General features: G+C 58.8%; 1 protein-coding gene across 4 annotated transcripts in view; it reads left to right on the top strand.

The window, feature by feature from the left end:
* PTPRU (protein tyrosine phosphatase receptor type U) overlaps positions 1-19,754 on the top strand; it is a 72,810-nt gene that overhangs the window by 11,257 nt on the left and 41,799 nt on the right. For all 4 annotated transcript variants that reach the window (XM_071576584.1, XM_071576583.1, XM_071576582.1 and 1 more), the window contains exons 2-6: positions 7,400-7,528; positions 17,587-17,858; positions 17,932-18,013; positions 18,690-18,805; positions 19,392-19,566. In XM_071576584.1, the coding sequence (XP_071432685.1) occupies positions 7,400-7,528; positions 17,587-17,858; positions 17,932-18,013; positions 18,690-18,805; positions 19,392-19,566 (774 nt within the window). The remainder of the gene's footprint in view (positions 1-7,399; positions 7,529-17,586; positions 17,859-17,931; positions 18,014-18,689; positions 18,806-19,391; positions 19,567-19,754) is intronic.

Raw genomic sequence — 19,754 nt, 5'->3', positions numbered from 1 at the left:
GCACAAGAGCTGCTGCCAGTCTGGGTTGTCTCTCCCAGCTGGATTCCTCAGTGCCAGGGGATTCCCAGAGCCCTGGAGCATCTTTTCCCAGGGGAATCTGAGACCCCTGGACAGAAATGGGGTTTATGACTCCATATCCCTTAAGTTTAGCCAGGAATCCATGGAATGCTGTGTTGGCACCTTGCTGGGTGAGGAGCTGCAGTTCCAGGTGGCTGCAGGATGTGTTCCCTGTGCCCCAGCTCTGCCAGTGCCCAGGAAAGCAGCTCCCAGCACTTCCTTCCAGGGCACGTTCCCGTGGGAGTGCCAAGGAAATCACCCTTAAATAGCAGCTGGGATCTGAGGGGTGGGAGCTGAGTGCTGGGGAAGGGCTGGCACCTCACCAGGAGGTTCTGTATCCCAGAAAACCCCAGCTCCCTTGGCTTCCTGCCATCCCTGGGGGGTGATGCCAGGCTGCTGGGGTTTGGGACTGCACCACATCCCCCCTGTGCCCACCTGCAGCAGCACATTAACCCTTTGTGCCCTGTAAAGAGCTTCATCCTTTGGAGCAGGAAAAGGATCTTCCTCATGTGCATTTAAGGGAGAGGGTTTGGGTCTGTGTGGCTCCAGCTCCATCCCTGCTCCCTAAAAACAGTGAAACCCCTGGATTTGAGTGACAGAAAAGCTCTGCCACCTTGGTGGCATCTTGGTGTGGTTGGATGGTGGTGATGGTGAGCCTGTTTTGCCCTGGGGTGTTTGCATGGCACCCCTTGGCTGCTGGGGCCATGCATGGTGTGCCCTGGGGGTACCTGAATCCCCCTCATGTGCCCTGTGGGTACCTGAATCCCCCTTGTGTGCCCTGTGGGTACCTGAATCCCCCTCATGTGCCCTGTGGGTACCTGAATCCCCCCTGGTGTGCCCTGTGGGTACCTGAATCCCCCTCATGTGCCCTGTGGGTACCTGAATCCCCCTGGTGTGCCCTGTGGGTACCTGAGTCCACCTCATGTGCCCTGTGGGTACCTGAATCCCCCTTGTGTGCCCTGTGGGTACCTGAATCCCACTCATGTGCTCTGTGGGTACCTGAATCCGCCTGGTGTGCCCTGTGGGTACCTGAATCCCCCCTGGTGTGCCCTGTGGGTACCTGAATCCCCCCTGGTGTGCCCTGTGGGTACCTGAATCCTCATGGAGTGCCCTGTGGGTACCTGAATCCCCCTTGTTTGCCCTGTGGGTACCTGAATCCCCCTCATGTGCCCTGTGGGTACCTGAATCCCCCCTGGTGTGCCCTGTGGGTACCTGAATCCCCCTCATGTGCCCTGTGGGTACCTGAATCCCCCCTGGTGTGCCCTGTGGGTACCTGAATCCCCCTCATGTGCCCTGTGGGTACCTGAATCCCCCTTGTGTGCCCTGTGGGTACCTGAATCCTCATGGAGTGCCCTGTGGGTACCTGAATCCTCATGGAGTGCCCTGTGGGTACCTGAATCCCACTCATGTGCTCTGTGGGTACCTGAATCCCCGTGGAGTGCCCTGTGGGTACCTGAATCCCCCCTGGTGTGCCCTGTGGGTACCTGAATCCCCCTGGTGTGCCCTGTGGGTACCTGAATCCTCATGGAGTGCCCTGTGGGTACCTGAATCCCCCTTGTTTGCCCTGTGGGTACCTGAATCCCCCTCATGTGCCCTGTGGGTACCTGAATCCCCCCTGGTGTGCCCTGTGGGTACCTGAATCCCCCTCATGTGCCCTGTGGGTACCTGAATCCCCCTTGTGTGCCCTGTGGGTACCTGAATCCTCATGGAGTGCCCTGTGGGTACCTGAATCCCACTCATGTGCTCTGTGGGTACCTGAATCCCCCTCATGTGCCCTGTGGGTACCTGAATCCCCGTGGAGTGCCCTGTGGGTACCTGAGTCCACCTCATGTGCCCTGTGGGTACCTGAATCCGCCTGGTGTGCCCTGTGGGTACCTGAATCCCACTCATGTGCTCTGTGGGTACCTGAATCCGCCTGGTGTGCCCTGTGGGTACCTGAATCCCCCTCGTGTGCCCTGTGGATACCTGAATCCCCCTCATGTGCCCTGTGGGTACCTGAATCCTCCTGGTGTGCCCAGTGGGTACCTGAATCCCCCCTTGTGTGCCCTGTGGGTGCCTGAATCCCCCTCATGTGCCCTGTGGGTACCTGAATCCTCCTGGTGTGCCCTGTGGGTACCTGAATCCTCCTGGTGTGCCCTGTGGGTACCTGAATCCCCCCTGGTGTGCCCTGTGGGTGCCTGAATCCCCCTCATGTGCCCTGTGGGTACCTGAATCCCCCCTGGTGTGCCCTGTGGGTACCTGAATCCCTGTGGAGTGCTCTGTGGGTACCTGAACCCTCTCATGTGCCCTGTGGGTACCTGAATCCCCCTCATTTCCTGCTGATAATTCCCTGGCATGGGGCACAGGAGTTGCTGCTGGAAAAGGCCAGGGATAAAAAATTAATCTTGGCTCCAAAAGATGACTGGTGTTGTCTCCTTGGCTGGCACCTGTGCCATGGGGTGCTGAGGTTTGTGCCCCCAACATGCTGCACCCCTGAGGTGACCAGGGGGCTAATCCAATCCTGGCCAAGCCAAGGTGGGATCAAACCAGGCTTTTCCCCATCAGGCCTGGGAGTCTTTGGCACCTGCTCCTATCCTGTAGCTCTGGGGATGCTGCACTTGCTTAAACTGGGGTATAAACCTGGTTTTCTAAAGCCTGTCCCCTTTTTTGGTGTGTTTTTGGTGTAAAATCCCCATCAGAAGATGCCCTGAAGGGTCTGGGTGGTGTGGGATGCCCTCCTTGGGTGTGGGAGTGCATGATCCCATCATGGATGGTGCCAGGCTGTGATCCCATCATGGGTGGTGCCAGGCTGTGATCCCGTCATGGATGGTGCCAGGCTGTGATCCTGTTGTGGGTGGTGCCATGCTGTGATCCCATCATGGATGGTGCCAGGCTGTGATCCCGTCATGGATGGTGCCAGGCTGTGATCCCATCGTGGATGGTGCCATGCTGTGATCCCATCATGGATGGTGCCAGGCTGTGATCCCATTGTGGATAGTGCCAGGCTGTGATGCCATCATGGATGGTACCAGGCTGTGATCCCGTTGTGGATGGTGCCATGCTGTGATCCCATCATGGATAGTGCCAGGCTCTGATCCCCTTGTGGATAGTGCCAGGCTGTGACCCCCTTGTGGATGGTGCCAGGCTGTGATCCCATCATGGTCAGTGCCAGGCTGTGATCCCATTGTGGATGGTGCCAGGCTGTGATCCCATCATGGACGGTGCCAGGCTCTGATCCCCTTGTGGATAGTGCCAGGCTGTGATCCCATTGTGGTCAGTGCCAGGCTGTGATCCCATTGTGGATGGTGCCATGCTGTGATCCCATTGTGGGTGGTGCCAGGCTGTGATCCCATTGTGGGTGGTGCCAGGCTGTGATCCTGTCATGGATGGTGCCAGGCTGTGATCCCATCGTGGATGGTGCCATGCTGTGATCCCATCATGGTGGCAAACCCCTCAAACCACCTTTTTGACTTTCTTTTTAATTATTTTTTCCCCATTTGGTGTTTTACCCCTGTGTTAGTTTTGTCCCTCTGCTCCCTTCTGCTTGGGCACATGATGGTGCCAAGGAGGTGCCAGTGGTACCCGGGGGGTGAGGCTGAGCAGCACTGGTGCCCATCTCCATGGCAAATTGCTCAAACCACCTCTTTCTTCTCTCTTATTTTTAAAATCCTGCTCCATCTGCTGTTTAACCCCCACCCTGGCACCCCTCCCTCTCCTCCCCACTGCCTGGCCATGCCCTGGTGCCACGGGGAGCTTGTTTAGGGTATTTAATGGGGCACTTCTCATCCTTGGCACGGCGTGCCTGTCATGCCTGGGGCAGCCTGGGAATTTGGGGTGATTTAGGCAGCTTTTGGGGGTTGAGGTTTGCCCTGGAGTATTTTTAGCTGCTCTGGGGTTCGGATCCCACCTCCTGCTCTTGCTGCTTTCACCTCCCCACCCAAGCTCTGCCAGCCTGGCCCTGGGCCAGAACCTGGGGGCTCCTCCTGGGGATTTTTGGGCTGTGTCCATACCCAGAGCAGCCTCAGCTGCCCCCACAGACCCCTCAGCCCTCAGGATGGAGAACCCCCCTTGCTGCAGACGGATATTTTGGGTCGCAGTTTCTCTGCCCTCCTTGTGAACATCTTGGTGAAACCTGAATTTTTTGTGAGTCACTCTGGGTTTCCCCCCTTTGACTTTGGAGCTGGGCTGTTGGCATTTCACTGCTCAGGTGTTCATTTTTATGCCCTTAATCTTGTGATGGGGAGGGAGAACCTGAATCTCCCCCAGCCCTGTCCTTGGATGGGGAGAGTCAGTGCCAGGAGCATCCCACAGCTCACGGAAACCAAAGCTCTGTGAAACCCTTTGGATTTTTTCCCTGTGTCTACAAATCATGGACAAATTAGTCAGGGAGATGGAGTGGCCAGTGGAGCTGCTTTTGGATTTTGCCCTGGATGGGAGGGAAGGCTCGTGCTGGGAAAAGCCAGAGCAATAAACCTGTCCGGGGAAGGGAGACGGATGGGCTCGGCCAAGCTGTGCCTTTGCCAGCAAAATATCTGCTCTGTAATTGCATTTTAAACTCGTGGAGTCTCCTGGGTGGCCCCCAAGGTGCAGCTGTGGGTGGTGGAGCAGTGGGCAAACTGTGGCACGGAGGTGCCAGTGGCATTTGGGTGCAGCCCAGGAGGAGAAGGAGGTTTTGTCTCCCTCCCCCTTGGCGTTTCCAGCAGTTGGGAATAGTTTATTGAGGCTGAAGGAACCACTTTTTCCTGGGAAATGAGGCTTTCCCAGCCTGAAACGTTGTTTGCCTCCTCTCTGCTTTCTCAGACCAAGAAAAAACCCACCCTGAAGAACAAATTTCTGCCTCCAAGAATATCCCACTCCAGCAGATCTTGGAAAGAAACGCTTAGGCTGGTTTATTTTTTTTTCCTTTTAAATCACTTGGCACTTAGTCTGTGACACTGTTTGATTTCGAAATTTTATTTTCCTCCTTTCCTGAATATTTTTTTTATTTTGACAGATTTTTGCTTTTCCTCCCGTCGGAAAGTGCAGCCAAGTTTCCGACTCTTAAAATCGCGCCGCGTGTCGCGACAGGGGCTGCGCTGCGGGGGCACCTCGGCGTGGGCTGGTGGGGAAGGTTTGGAACAAACTGCGATGTCTCGCTGCCTCCAGACATAGAATAGCAGAGAAGCTGCTTTCGGTTTCTTAAAGAGAAGTTTTTACGGTTCTGAGAGTTAAAAACACTCTCTGGCAGAGCCGGAGGTGCCTTTGTGCTTTAAAGAATGAGCGCAAAAGGGAGAAAAAGTCTCAAATGTTGGCGCAAGGGTTGGGAATTGGCATTTTCTGGGCATTTTACGGGCTTTTTTTCCCGGCGTTTGGAGTCGTGTTTGCCTGAGTGATGCATCGAGGCACAACCTGCGGTGGGAACGAGCCCGTTAAGTGGCAAATCCCCGCGTGGCAGGCGGGGAATTAACTGATGGAATTCGGGATGAAGTAGGAAAAAAATAATCCCCTGGCCCGGCTCTGCTTTCCTGCCCTCCCGTTAGGGGATATTTGCCTTTGTTCGTTCTGCTTGCTCAGGGCTTTCTTAACACGCCTGCCCTGGTGAGCCCAGCCCCCCCCAGTGCTCCCAGTCCGCCCCAGTGCCCCCAGTGAGCCCCCGCAGCCAGCCCAGGGCCCGGTAATTAGCGCTGCTTCCCCGGGCCGGAGTAATCACGGGTTTAATGGGACAATGGGGCGGTGTTAATGACCAGCCCCCCGCGGCCCCGCGGACAAAGCCGGCCCCGAGCGCCGGAGCTGGAGGGATGGGGAGGGCTGGATGTGGGATGGGGGGGCTGGAAATGGGAAGAGGGGGTGGGCTGGATGGAGGTTGGTAGGGGTGTCTGGATGCAGGACTGGAGGGCTGGAATGTGGGATAATGGGGGTATCTGGATGCGGGATGGAGGGGCTGGATGTGGGATGATGGAGGTGTTTGGATGCAGGACTGGAGGGCTGGATGTGGGATGATGGAGGTGTTTGGATGCGGGATGGAGGGGCTGGATGTGGGATGATGGAGGTGTTTGGATGCAGGACTGGAGGGCTGGATGTGGGATGATGGAGGTGTTTGGATGCGGGATGGAGGGGCTGGATGTGGGATGATGGAGGTGTTTGGATGCAGGACTGGAGGACTGGAATGTGGGATAATGGGGGTATCTGGATGCAGGACTGGAGGGCTGGAATGTGGGATGATGGAGGTGTTTGGATGTGGGATGGGAGGGCTGGAATGTGGGATGATGGGGGTATCTGGATGCAGGACTGGAGGGCTGGAATGTGGGATGATGGGGGTATCTGGATGCAGGACTGGAGGGCTGGATGTGGGATGATGGAGGTGTTTGGATGCGGGATGGAGGGGCTGGATGTGGGATGATGGAGGTGTTTGGATGCAGGACTGGAGGGCTGGATGTGGGATGATGGAGGTGTTTGGATGCAGGACTGGAGGGGCTGGATGTGGGATGATGGAGGTGTTTGGATGCAGGACTGGAGGGCTGGATGTGGGATGATGGAGGTGTTTGGATGCAGGACTGGAGGGCTGGAATGTGGGATGATGGAGGTGTTTGGATGTGGCAGATGGGAGGGCTGGAATGTGGGATGATGGGGGTATCTGGATGCAGGATTGGAGGGCTGAGTGTGGGTTGATGGAGGTGTTTGGATGCAGGATGGAGAGATGGATTTGGATGATGGGGATATCTGGCTGCAGGATGGAGAGGCTGGATGTGGGATGATGGGAAGGCTGGATGCAGGATGGGAGGCTCTTCCTGTGTCACCTCCTGGGGGGACAAGTGACCTTTTGGCATTTTATTCTCATTCTCCAGGAGCACTTTGTGGGTCGGGGAGGTGGTGCTTGGCTTTTGCCTTTGCAAAGGATGACAAACAATCCCAATCCACCAACAGACAAATATCTAATCAGATATAACTAATAAATGACCCAGCAGAGCTGTCCCACACCTGGGGGGGCTCAGTGGTGCATTTGCAGGGGAGTTGGAGGTGCCAGCTCAGACCTGCCCCACTCAGTGCCCAGACCCCGAGAGCCCAAGGTCAATCCACAGGTGGAGGGCTGGGCTCAAAGCAGGAATTCTGTGTGGCCACCACAGCCAAGTGCCTGTTTCTTGGGAGAAACCCTCGTTCAGTGACTGCCCTGGGAAGCAGAACTGGGAGCTGCATCCTGGTCCTGTGGCTCAGACCTGCCAGCTCATCTCACTGATGGGGAGGGAACTGACTGGGGGCACTGGGGCTTTGGCACAGAGCGCTGAGTGCCACCATTTCAGGGGACATGCCACCACCCTGGTGGGGCTGCTGGGGAGGGAACAGCCACTCTGGGGGCTCAGCAGGGGCTGACAGGTGTCTCCCACAGCTGGCTGCACCTTTGAGGAGGACAGTGAGCCCAACCAGTGCGAGTACAGCCAGGGAGAGGACGATGACTTCGAGTGGGAGCTGATCCGCAGCTATTTGATGCCTCACCTGACACCTGACCTGCCCCACGGTGAGTCCTGGTCCCCTGGGGGGCCCCATGTCCCTGGGGACATCTGTCCCCAACCTCCTCTCTGTCCTGTACCCCAGGGCTGGGCTCTGTGGCTTCTCCTGGTTTCGTTCCTGCTTGGCATTAAGTTTAGGCTTGGCTGGTCCCTGGGTGTGATGAGCTGTGCCAGTCTCAGCACAGCAGGGCAGGTTGTGGGTGGCCCTGGGGGAGGGTGACACTTGGGGACAGGGACAAGGGACCCTCCTGCTGCTGCTGGGGGTGGAAGGGTTGAACAGCACAGCAGGGACAGGGACACTGTGTGGCTCCAGGTGAGCCCCGTGTCACTGCCATGCCATGGAACCCCATGCCAGCCCCAACCAGGGACAGGGACACTGTGTGGCTCCAGGTGAGCTCTGTGTCACTGCCATGCCATGGAACCCCATGCCAGCCCCAACCAGGGGCAGGGACACCGTGTGGCTCCAGGTGAGCTCTGAGTCACTGCCATGCCATGGAACCCCATGCCAGCCCCAACCAGGGACAGGGACATTGTGTGGCTCCAGGTGAGCCCCGTGTCACTGCCATGCCATGGAACCCCATGCCAGCCCCAACCAGGGGCAGGGACACTGTGTGGCTCCAGGTGAGCTCTGTGTCACTGCCATGCCATGGAACCCCATGCCAGCCCCAACCAGGGGCAGGGACACTGTGTGGCTCCAGGTGAGCTCTGTGTCACTGCCATGCCATGGAACCCCATGCCACCCCCAACCAGGGACAGGGACACTGTGTGGCTCCAGGTGAGCCCCGTGTCACTGCCATGCCATGGAACCCCATGCCAGCCCCAACCAGGGGCAGGGACACTGTGTGGCTCCAGGTGAGCCCCGTGTCACTGCCATGCCATGGAACCCCATGCCACCCCCAGCCAGGGGCAGGGACACTGTGTGGCTCCAGGTGAGCCCCGTGTCACTGCCATGCCATGGAACCCCATGCCACCCCCAACCAGGGGCAGGGGCTGGGGGAGCCTGGCATCGGTCCAGATGCATGTTTGGGGTGGAAAAGCCAAAATTCCTACTCCCTACTCTGCTCTCTCTGTCCCACTCTGACCCCCTTGAGTTGTCCCTGAACCTCTGGCTTGGGATGCTCCTTGTTTTTGAGACTGCTGGTGCCAAGGCTCCATCTCCTGCCCAGCCTGGAGGCCAGTCCTGTGCTGAGGGTGGGCTGGTTTGGAGCTCAGCAGTGAAAATAACCTTTTTTATTTATTAAAACATTACCTTCTTTACAGAGAACTCTTTTCTGCTCCATCGATCTGCCTCCAGCTGTTTATCTTGGGCCTTGTTCATGCCAGGGCTTAATTTGCCTTTTCCCCTCTACTGATTCTCCTCCTGCCTTCCCTTTTCCCATCACCTTTTCCTTGCCTCCTGTCCCCACTGGCATGTCCTGGGTGCTGGGTGAGGGCAAACAACCCTCACCCTGCCTGTGGAACTGCTGACAGATCCCTGCTCATCCCTTTGATAGTCCAAAGAATTGCTTTCAACTAAACCATTCTAATTGTTGTGTGTCCAGGGGGGGTTTCCTGGGGCAGCCAGAGCTGGGGGTTGGGATGGCTCATGATGGAGAGTCTGAAACCTGCAATTAGTTGAGTTTTCTGCTCAATTTTCAGCTGTAATTTAAAATGTGCAGTGAACTGTTTGAAGCCTGGGGGGCTCAGGGGGTTGGGTGGAGAGTGGGGGGCTCAGGGGGTTGGGTGGAGCCTGAGGGGCTCAGGGGGTTGGGTGGAGCGTGGGGGGCTCAGGGGGTTGGGTGGAGCGTGGGGGGCTCAGGGGGTTGAGTGGAGTGTGGGGGGCTCAGGGGGTTGGGTGGAGTGGGGAGGGCTCAGGGGGTTGGGTGGAGCCAGGGGGGCTCAGGGGGTTGGGTGGAGTGTGGGGGGCTCAGGGGCTTGGGTGGAGTGTGGGGGGCTCAGGGGGTTGGGTGGAGTGTGGGGGGCTCACGGGGTTGGGTGGAGTGTGGGGGGCTCAGGGGGTTGGGTGGAGCGTGGGGGGCTCAGGGGGTTGGGTGGAGAGTGGGGGGCTCAGGGGGTTGGGTGGAGTGTGGGGGGCTCAGGGGGTTGGGTGGAGCGTGGGGGGCTCAGGGGGTTGGGTGGAGAGTGGGGGGCTCAGGGGGTTGGGTGGAGTGTGGGGGGCTCAGGGGGTTGGGTGGAGAGTGGGGGCCTCAGGGGGTTGGTTGGAGCCTGGGGGGCTCAGGGGGTTGGGTGGAGCGTGGGGGGCTCAGGGGGTTGGGTGGAGCGTGGGGGGCTCAGGGGCTTGGGTGGAGTGTGGGGGGCTCAGGGGGTTGGTTGGAGCCTGGGGGTCTCAGGAGGTTGGGTGGAGTGTGGGGGGCTCTCAGGGGGTTGGGTGGAGCCTGGGGGGCTCAGGAGGTTGGGTGGAGTGTGGGGGGCTCTCAGGGGGTTGGGTGGAGCGTGGGGGGCTCAGGGGGTTGGGTGGAGCGTGGGGGGCTCAGGAGGTTGGGTGGAGTGGGGTTGCTCTCTCTGCTTGAGGAAATAACTGTGGGGTCAGCAAGACATTGGGGCTCACAGGAGTGCCAAAAATCCAGGGAATAAACTCCAGGATGGATGGGGAAGTGGATGTGACTGTCCCAGGGTGGGTGGGATGAGCACGGAGCATCCCACTGGGAAGAGCACCCAAACCTGGAGGGGGACAGTGACACCCAAAGGGATTCTTGTCCCTGTGGCTCCCCCAGTTCCAGGTAGATGCTGTTTCCTCCTGTCCCTGGGGCACCCACTGGGTGCAGGGACCCACTTTGGTGTGTTTTTAGCCCATTCTGTGCAGTCCTGTGTCCCCTCTTGGTCCCTGCAGTGGCTGAAAGGATTTCAAAGCACTGAGGCCTCTCCAGGGAGCACTTTGCAAAGGAGTCTCGTGGTCTCAGATTAAAATGAGTTTCTCTTGGAGCTCAGCCAGTTCCAAGGAGTGCAGGATTTATTGGAGAGGGTGCTGGCTGCTGGCCACCTGCCTCTACCTTTCCAGCCTGCTTTCCTTTTGCTTTCTTGTTTGGGTTGGGCTTTTTTCCCCCCCCTCTCCCTTGACTTGTCTCTCTTTCACCTACAGATGATGGATGGGTCTCTCCCACGTTGCAATTGTGATTTTTTTTTCATCTCTTTATTGTGTTTTATTTTAAAAGGAGCAGTTGTATGTAGGGAATCAAGTAAGGCAGGTGTGAGGCTGCAGGCCCAGAGTGGTTTAGAATCACAGAATCATAGAATGGATTGGGTTGGAAAAGACCTCAGAGATCATCAAGTCCAACCCTTGGGCCAACTCCAGTCCCTTTACCAGATCATGGCACTCAGTGCCACGGCCAAGCTCAGCTGGAAAACCTCCAGGGATGGGGAATCCACCCCCTCTCTGGGCAGCCCATTCCAATCCCTGAGCACTCTCTCTGCAAAGAATTTCTTTCTGCTCTCCAACTTCAATTTCCCCTGGCAGAGCTTGAGCCCATCGTGCCCCCTTGTCCTATTGCTGAGTGCCTGGGAGAAGAGACCAACCCCCACCTGGCCAGAACTTCCCTTCAGGCAGTTCCAGACAGTGCTGAGGTCACCTCTGAGCCTCCTCTTCTCCAGGCTGAACACCCCCAGCTCCCTCAGCCTCTCCCCGCAGCACTTGTGCTCCAGTCCCTTCTCCAGCCTCGTTGCTCTTCTCTTCTCACTTGGGTTGGAAGAGACCTCTGAGATCATCAACCCTTGATCCAACCCCACTGGGATCACTCTGGCACTCTGTGCCCTGGGCTGGTGATCACAGTGGGGTTGGATCAAGACATGGTGGATTCTCTGTCCCTGGAGGTGTTTCAGAGGACACTCAGTGCCACATCCAGTCCCTTCTCCAGCCTCGTTGCTCTTCTCTGGCCCCGCTCCAGCCCCTCAATCTCTTTCCTGAACTGAGGGGCCCAGAACTGAACACAACACTCAAGGTGTGGCCTCCCCAAGGCAGAGTCCAGGGGAAGGGTCTTAAGGCTTCGTTTAAGTACAGGGGAAGGATCTTAAAGTTTGGGTGGGAAGGGACCTTAAAGCTCCTCCAGTCCCACCCCTCTCCTGGTGTCCCTCCATCCTTCAACAGGCAGATCCAGCTCTTCTTCCCAACCAGCTCCTGCTCCACATCCCTAAACCCCCTGCAGAATGAAATGAGTTTTGGTGGTGGGAGGTCAGCCCTTGATGCTGGAGTTTCTTTGGGAGCTGCTCAGCACAGGAGAGGGGGTTGAGTGTCCCATTCCCTGCCTGCTGTGCCACGGAGAGGGATCTGACAGCTTCATTTTCCAAAGGGATTTCCTGGAGACAGATGCTGCAGTGCTCAGATCTGGTCCCTTGGCACCTCTTGTCTGCCACAGCCGCCCTCTCCCTGTCATCCTGCCTGCCTTCCACTGCCTCCTAAGAGCTCTTGGAATTGTCTTTATTTATTTTTATCTCTCAGTGGTTTTGTAGGAGGAAAAACTCATCGAGACAGGGAAGGAGCAGGGAGTGGGTTCTCTCCTCTTCCTGCAGGGCTGTTTGGGTTTTTCCTGGAAGGATAAAGTGGCAGGCAGGACCCTTGGGATGGGCAGAATTGTGGGAAGAGCTGCCTCTTCCAGGCAGGTGAGCAGAAACCTGGAGCTGGGGGAAAATCCTTGGGGAGATCTTTGCTCTTTGACTCATGGCCAAGGCTGTTGGAGGTGCTGATTTATCCCTGGAGACCTGCTTTGTATCCCAAGGAATTGCTGATCCCACAAGTGGGAAAATTCACCTGGAGACCCGCCATGAGGATTTGCTGGGAGGGGACAAGGCTTTCTGTGCTGGTTTTGCAGCTCAACCCTCATCACTGAGTTGTGTGGAGCAACTTGGTGGGTTTTCCTTAGGGAACAGCACAGGAAACTTGTTTCTTTCTTCAGTTGTTTTTCCACTATCCCAGATTGCTCCAAACCTTGTCCAGCCTGGCCTTGGACACTCCCAGGGATGGGGCAGCCACAGCTTCTCTGCCCACCCTCCTTCCCAGTATTCCATCCAACCCTGCCCCTGGCAGTTCAAAGCATCTCTGCTTCTCCTGGATTTAAAAAATAAACCCAACCCACTCCCTGGGCTCGAAGCAAAGTCCAGCCATTTCCAGCAGAGGAGGATATAATTAGCACAAAAATGAGGGCTTGGATCCTGCCTTTTCCTGAAAAGAAAAGAGGGGAAAACTGTGTGTGTGGGCAGCGCTGCCCACTGAGGATGCTCAGGTGGATCCCTGCTCCTGGGTGACCTTATTGGCCACTCTCTGTCTTTTAAAATAACTCATCAGTGGTTTAATTTTAGTCTTGACCTCTTTATTCTGGTCCTGTGGCTCTTTGCTGGCAAAGGGAGGGAGGGAGGAAGGGCTTGTGTTTGTTAACGAGGGCCCCTTCGTTAATGAGGTGGCCTTTGGGACCTGTCCCCTGGCACGGGGTGGGTCAGAGCCACCCCCCTCATGCCATGGCCTGGCACCAAATGGAGCTGATCTCATCAGGGCAGAAGGAGTTTTGTTGGGGGGAAATGAGAGGAGGAAAAAGGGGAGTGTGGACTCAGAGCTTTGCCCGTGTCGGGGAAATGAGCTGGGCTGGACTCCCAGGACACAAATTGGCAGCATTTTATTTCCCCCTGAGTGGCCACCCCGAGGGCCTGAGTGCCATGTGGGACAGGGGCACGGGGCAGATTGTCCTTTTGGGTGAGTTCTTCCCCTTGGCCCAGCTCCCATCCCTGAGGGATGTGTGTGGCACCTGGCACTGGGGCACCCCAGCTGGTGCTGGGACTCCCTGGGTGTTTTGGGTCCCCCCCAGGTGCAGGTCCCAAATGCTGCAGGGGATGGATGGATGGGTGCCCTCTGTGATCCCAAATGCTGCAGGGGATGGATGGGTGCCCTCTGTGATCCCAAATGCTGCAGGGGATGGATGGGTGCCCCTCTGTGATCCCAAATGCTGCAGGGGATGGGTGGGTGGGTGCCCTCTGTGATCCCAAATGCTGCAGGGGATGGATGGGTGCCCTCTGTGATCCCAAATGCTGCAGGGGATGGGTGGGTGGGTGCCCTCTGTGATCCCAAATGCTGCAGGGGATGGATGGGTGCCCTCTGTGATCCCAAATGCTGCAGGGGATGGGTGGGTGCCCTCTGTGATCCCAAATGCTGCAGGGGAGGGATGGATGGATGGGTGCCCTCTGTGATCCCAAATGCTGCAGGGGATGGATGGGTGCCCTCTGTGATCCCAAATGCTGCAGGGGATGGGTGGGTGGGTGCCCTCTGTGATCCCAAATGCTGCAGGGGATGGATGGATGGGTGCCCTCTGTGATCCCAAATGCTGCAGGGGATGGATGGGTGCCCTCTGTGATCCCAAATGCTGCAGGGGATGGATGGGTGCCCCTCTGTGATCCCAAATGCTGCAGGGGATGGGTGGGTGGGTGCCCTCTGTGATCCCAAATGCTGCAGGGGATGGATGGGTGCCCTCTGTGATCCCAAATGCTGCAGGGGATGGGTGGGTGCCCTCTGTGATCCCAAATGCTGCAGGGGAGGGATGGATGGATGGGTGCCCTCTGTGATCCCAAATGCTGCAGGGGATGGATGGGTGCCCTCTGTGATCCCAAATGCTGCAGGGGATGGGTGGGTGGGTGCCCTCTGTGATCCCAAATGCTGCAGGGGATGGATGGGTGGGTGCCCCCTGTGATCCCAAATGCTGCAGGGGATGGATGGGTGGGTGCCCCCTGTGATCCCAAATGCTGCAGGGGATGGGTGGGTGCCCCCAGTGATCCCAAATGTTGTGGGGGATGGATGGGTGCCCCCTGTGATCCCAAGTGCTGTGGGGGATGGATGGGTGGGTGCCCCCTGTGATCCCAAATGCTGCAGGGAATGGGTGGGTGCCCTCTGTGATCCCAAATGCTGCAGGGGATGGATGGGTGCCCTCTGTGATCCCAAATGCTGCAGGGGATGGGTGGGTGGGTGCCCTCTGTGATCCCAAATGCTGCAGGGGATGGATGGATGGATGGGTGCCCTCTGTGATCCCAAATGCTGCAGGGGATGGGTGGGTGGGTGCCTTCTGTGATCCCAAATGCTGTGGGGGATGGATGGGTGGGTGCCCCCTGTGATCCCAAATGCTGCAGGGGATGGATGGATGGGTGCCCTCTGTGATCCCAAATGCTGCAGGGGATGGATGAGTGCCCCCTGTGATCCCAAATGCTGCAGGGGATGGGTGGGTGGGTGCCTTCTGTGATCCCAAATGCTGTGGGGGATGGATGGATGGGTGCCCTCTGTGATCCCAAATGCTGCAGGGGATGGATGGGTGGGTGCCCTCTGTGATCCCAAATATTATGGGGAATGGATGGGTGCCCTCTGTGATCCCAAATGCTGCAGGGGATGGATGGGTGCCCTCTGTGATCCCAAATGCTGCAGGGGATGGATGGGTGCCCCCTGTGATCCCAAATGTTGTGGGGGATGGATGGGTGCCCCCTGTGATCCCAAATGCTGCAGGGGATGGATGGATGGGTGCCCTCTGTGATCCCAAATGTTGTCAGGGATGGATGGGTGCCCCCTGTGATCCCAAATGCTGCAGGGGATGGATGGGTGGGTGCCCTCTGTGATCCCAAATATTATGGGGGATGGATGGGTGCCCTCTGTGATCCCAAATGCTGTGGGGGATGGATGGGTGCCCCCTGTGATCCCAAATGCTGCAGGGGAGGGATGGGTGCCCTCCTACAATTCCCCTCTGCCTTCATTAAGCTTTTCTTGGAGCCTCTCAGTGGGAGCTGATGGGAGGAAGTGCCTGGATTTAGAATTAGCCAGTTGTGAAAGCAATTAATAATGGAGCACTGGCTGTCAGAAAAACAATGGTGGGCTTGGATAAACGGCCCAGCTTTGGTCCTTCCAGCTCCTGCTGTTATTAAAATGGAGATTAATAATCCCCTTGCCTTTGCTGAGGGGGAGGGTTTGGTGGGGCAGCTTCTCATCCACCCCGTGTCCCACCTGCCCCGTGTCCCACCTGCCCCATGTCCCACCTGCCCCGTGTGCCACCTGCCCCATGTCCCACCTGCTCCATGTCCCACCTGCCCCATGTGCCACCTGCCCCGTGTCCCACCTGCTGTGTCCACCCTACCCTTTGTGCCACCTGCTGTGTCCCACGTGCCCCGTCTCCCACGTGCCCCATCTCCCACCTGCCTCGTCTCCCACCTGCCCCATGTCCCACCTGCCTCGTGTCCCACCTATCCCGTGTCCCACCTGCCCTGTGTCCCACCTGCTCCGTGTGCCACCTGCTTGTGTCCCACCCGCTGTGTCCAACCTACCCTTTGTGCCACCTGCCCTGTGTCCCACCTGCTCCGTGTCCCACCTGCCCCGTGTCCCACCTGCTGTGTCCAACCTACCCTTTGTGCCACCTGCCCCGTGTCCCACCTGCTCCCTGTCCCACCTGCTCCGTGTGCCACCCTGCCTGGTGTGCCACCTGCCTTGTGTCCCACCTGCCCCATGTCCCACCTGCCCCGTGTGCCACCTGCTCTGTGTCCCACCTGCTCCCTGTCCCACCTGCCCCGTGTCCCCCTGCCCCGTGTCCCCCTGCCCTGTGTCCCACCTGCCCCGTGTCCCCCTGCCCCCTGTCCCACCCGCCCCGTGTCCCCCTGCTCCCTGTCCCACCTGCCCCGTGTCCCCCTGCCCCGTGTCCCCCTGCCCCGTGTCCCACCCGCCCCGTGTCCCACCCGCCCCGTGTCCCCCTGCCCCGTGTCCCACCCGCCCTGTGTCCCCCTGCCCTGTGTCCCACCCGCCCCGTGTCCCACCCGCCCCGTGTCCCCCTGCCCCGTGTCCCACCCGCCCCGTGTCCCCCTGCCCCGTGTCCCCCTGCCCTGTGTCCCACCCGCCCCGTGTCCCCCTGCCCCGTGTCCCAGCCCCATGGGAAGAAGAGCATCCCCCTCCTGCCTCCAGACTGCCTGAGTGGAGCGTGCAGGGCAGGAAATGATGCTGCATTTGGGATCCCTTTGGGATTTTCATCCTGCCTGCTCCAAAATTAAGGCTTCAGGGTTGCACTGGGGGCCCCTGGCTTTGCTGCTGGTGATTTGGGGGTATGGAAGGTGGGATACCAGTGGCTGCCGGTGGTGGGGCAGGTCTGGGAATGCCATCCCTGGCACTCCTGGCATCCTGGAGAGCCGGGATGCTGCTGCTCGTTAAGCCAACGAGCTTTTTCCCTCCGCGAGCGCCTGCTGAGCACGGTTTAAACTCGGCAACAACTGCGTGGTAAATGATCCGAGGAGCTGGGAATGGGAATTCCGCAGCTGGGGCCCGGCTGGGGAGGGGACTGAGGCAGCTGAAGCTGTGGGAACTGCAGGAGAGCAGGCACAGGGTCTCGAGTGGCACCAGAGCCATCTCTGACCCCGGTGCCCTGGGGAGGAGGGGGAGGTTTTCCTGGGGGCAGCACGTCTGGTCCTTTCAGAATCACCTCCTTGTCCAGCAGCCAAGTCCCATCTCAGTGTCCTGCTGCTGCCCAGACGTGCCCAACACTGACTCCGTCCTGTCCTGCATGTCCTCTGGGGCATGGACCAGTGCCTGGGGGAACAGGAGCATCTGTGTGATCCCAGGTCTTCCACCTTCTCCACCCCTGCTGGCAAAGCTTGGGAGACACAGAACAGGGGGATTAGAAGCACAGAATGTCCTGAGATGGAAGGACCCCCAAGGATCATCCAGTCCAAGCCCTGGCCCTGCACAGACACCCCAACAATCCCACCCTGTGCCCCAGGGGACCATCCAAACCCTCCTGGAGCTCTGGCAGCCTTGGGGCCGTGCCCACTGCCCTGGGGAGCCTGGTCAGTGCCCACCACCCTCTGGGGGAAGGACCTTTTGCTGAGATCCAACCTGCCCCTGCTGTGGCAAAGCTCCAGCCATTCCTGGGTCTTGTCCCTGGTTTCCACAGAACAGAGATTGGAGCTGCCCCTCAGGAGGAGCTGCAGCCCCTGCTGAGCTTTGCCCTCATCTCCTCTTGTCCAGGCTGGACAAGCCAAGTGCCCTCTGCTGCTACTCCTGTTGCTTCATCTCTATGCCCTTCACCATCTTCTTGGTTGTTCCACGCTCTCCCCCTTCTCCCTCCCTCCACAGGCTCCTACCTGATGGTGAACTCCTCTCAGCACACCCCTGGCCAGAAAGCTCACCTGCTTTTCCAGGCTCTGAGTGAGAATGACACCCACTGCCTGCAGTTCAGCTACTTCATGTACAGCCGGGACGGGCACAGCCCTGGCACCCTCAGTGCCTACGTGAGGGTCACGGGGGGCCTGGTGGGCAGCGCCGTCTGGAACGCCTCGGGCTCCCACGGCCGCCAGTGGCACCAGGCAGAGCTGGCTGTCAGCTTGTTCTGGCCCAGCGAGTACCAGGTGAGCCCCAGCAGACCCCCTGGCACCGCCCGGGCACCGTGCCCGCGGGTGACCGCCGTGTTTGGTGCCGCAGGTGCTGTTCGAGGCGGTGGTGTCCGGAGAGCGCAGGGGGTACCTCGGCTTGGATGACATTCTGCTCCTGAATTACCCATGCTGTGAGTGCCAGGGGGTGGGACCCGAGGTGGGTGGCAGTGGGGAGGTGTCCTGGGCAGCAGGGCTTGGAGCTGGTGCCCATTGGGATGATCCTGGAGAGAGAGGGTGGACTAAACCCAGGTGCAGCCTGAGTGTCCTGTTGCCACCTGGGCTGGTTGGGCTTCACCTCCTGGGCACCTCTGAGGCTCCTTTTTCCACATCCCCACCAGCTCCAAAGTCACTTAAGTTCTGATAAACCCTTGGAAAAGCACAGGCTGAACGTGGGGCCTGAGTGTCCCCATCAAGAGGGGCCACCCAGGCTTGGTGGGGACCCAAAATCCCAGGCTGTCCCAACACATCAGCTCTTGGGGTTCACCACCTATTTCTTCTAGGCTGGAGTAGAAGACCTGCCCTCCTCTATCCACCCATAGCCTGCATGTGGCACCAGCACTGCGGGGTGCCAGGGGGCAAGGCTGCATCACTCCCTGGGGCATCACAACCCTGACTGGGTATATGGGGGCAGGAACAAATTCCTGCCCCAGGCTGGGCTGTGAGGGTTGGCATTGGCCTGTCCAGAGCTTGACACAGCCGTGACATCCCGGGTGGCTTTTGGGTGTGGTGGGTCTTTTACAGCAGTGCCACCATGGGTCCCCTCAGAGCTTGGCCGCTTTGCCACCTCTCTCTTGTGTCCCCTGGCAGCCAAAGCTCCTCATTTCTCCCGCCTGGGTGACGTGGAGGTGAACGCTGGGCAAAATGCCACCTTCCAGTGCGTGGCTGCTGGGAAGGCCTCTGAGGCTGAGCGGTTCCTGATGCAGGTGAGGAGAGGAGGGGGTGGTGGTGGTGGTGGTAGTGGGGGTGGTGGTGGTGGGGGTGGTGGGGGATAGTGGTGGTGGTGGTGGTGAACCCCCATGCCCAGCTTCCCTTTGGGAGAACACCCTTCAGGGCAGCAGGGACAAGGGTGATCCCCCACCTTGGGGGCAGGGGTGATCCCCCCACCCTGGTGATGAGAGTGATTCCCCCCCCCCGGGGACAGGGGTGATCCCAAACCCTGGGGACAGGGATGATCCCCCCACCTTGGGGACAGGGGTGATCCCAAACCCTGGGGGCAGGGGTGTTCCCCCCACCTTGGGGACAGGGATGATCCCCCCACACTGGGGACAGGGGTGATCTCCCCCCCCCCCCCCCCCCCACCCGGACAAGGGTCATCCCCCCACCTTGGGGACAGGGGTGATCCCCCACCCTGGGCATGGGGTTGATCCCCCACCCTGGGGACAGGGGTGATCCCCCCACCCTGGGGTCAAAGGTGATCCCAAACCCTGGGCACAGGGGTGATCCCCCCACCCTGGGGACACGTTTGGTGGCTCTGGGTGCCAGTGACGTGCCATCTCTCCCGCGGGGCAGCGGCAGAGCGGCGAGGTGGTCCCTGCTGTCTCGGTGAAGCACATCAGCCACCGGCGCTTCCTGGCCACCTTCCAGCTGGACACGGTGTCCAAGGCAGAGCAGGATTTGTACCGCTGTGTCACCCAGTCCAGCCGCGGCTCGGGCGTCTCCAACTTTGCCGAGCTCATCGTGAAAGGTGGGTGGTGCCCTCCTGGGTGGCTGGGTCATGGATGGGCCCTTTCTGCTCTGCTGTTGGCAGAGGAAGAGGAAGATGGGATGCTACACATGACCTGTGCAACATCAAACCAGAAACTGCCTTTCCTGGTGGCCTCAGATCATTTCCTTTTGATTGCAGTAGGTGGGAATTAATTAATTATGGTGCAA

This window comes from Pithys albifrons, chromosome 24, assembly GCF_047495875.1.
Source record: "Pithys albifrons albifrons isolate INPA30051 chromosome 24, PitAlb_v1, whole genome shotgun sequence".
Classification (NCBI taxonomy): Eukaryota; Metazoa; Chordata; class Aves; order Passeriformes; family Thamnophilidae; genus Pithys; species Pithys albifrons.
This window is presented reverse-complemented; position numbering and strand designations above follow the sequence as displayed.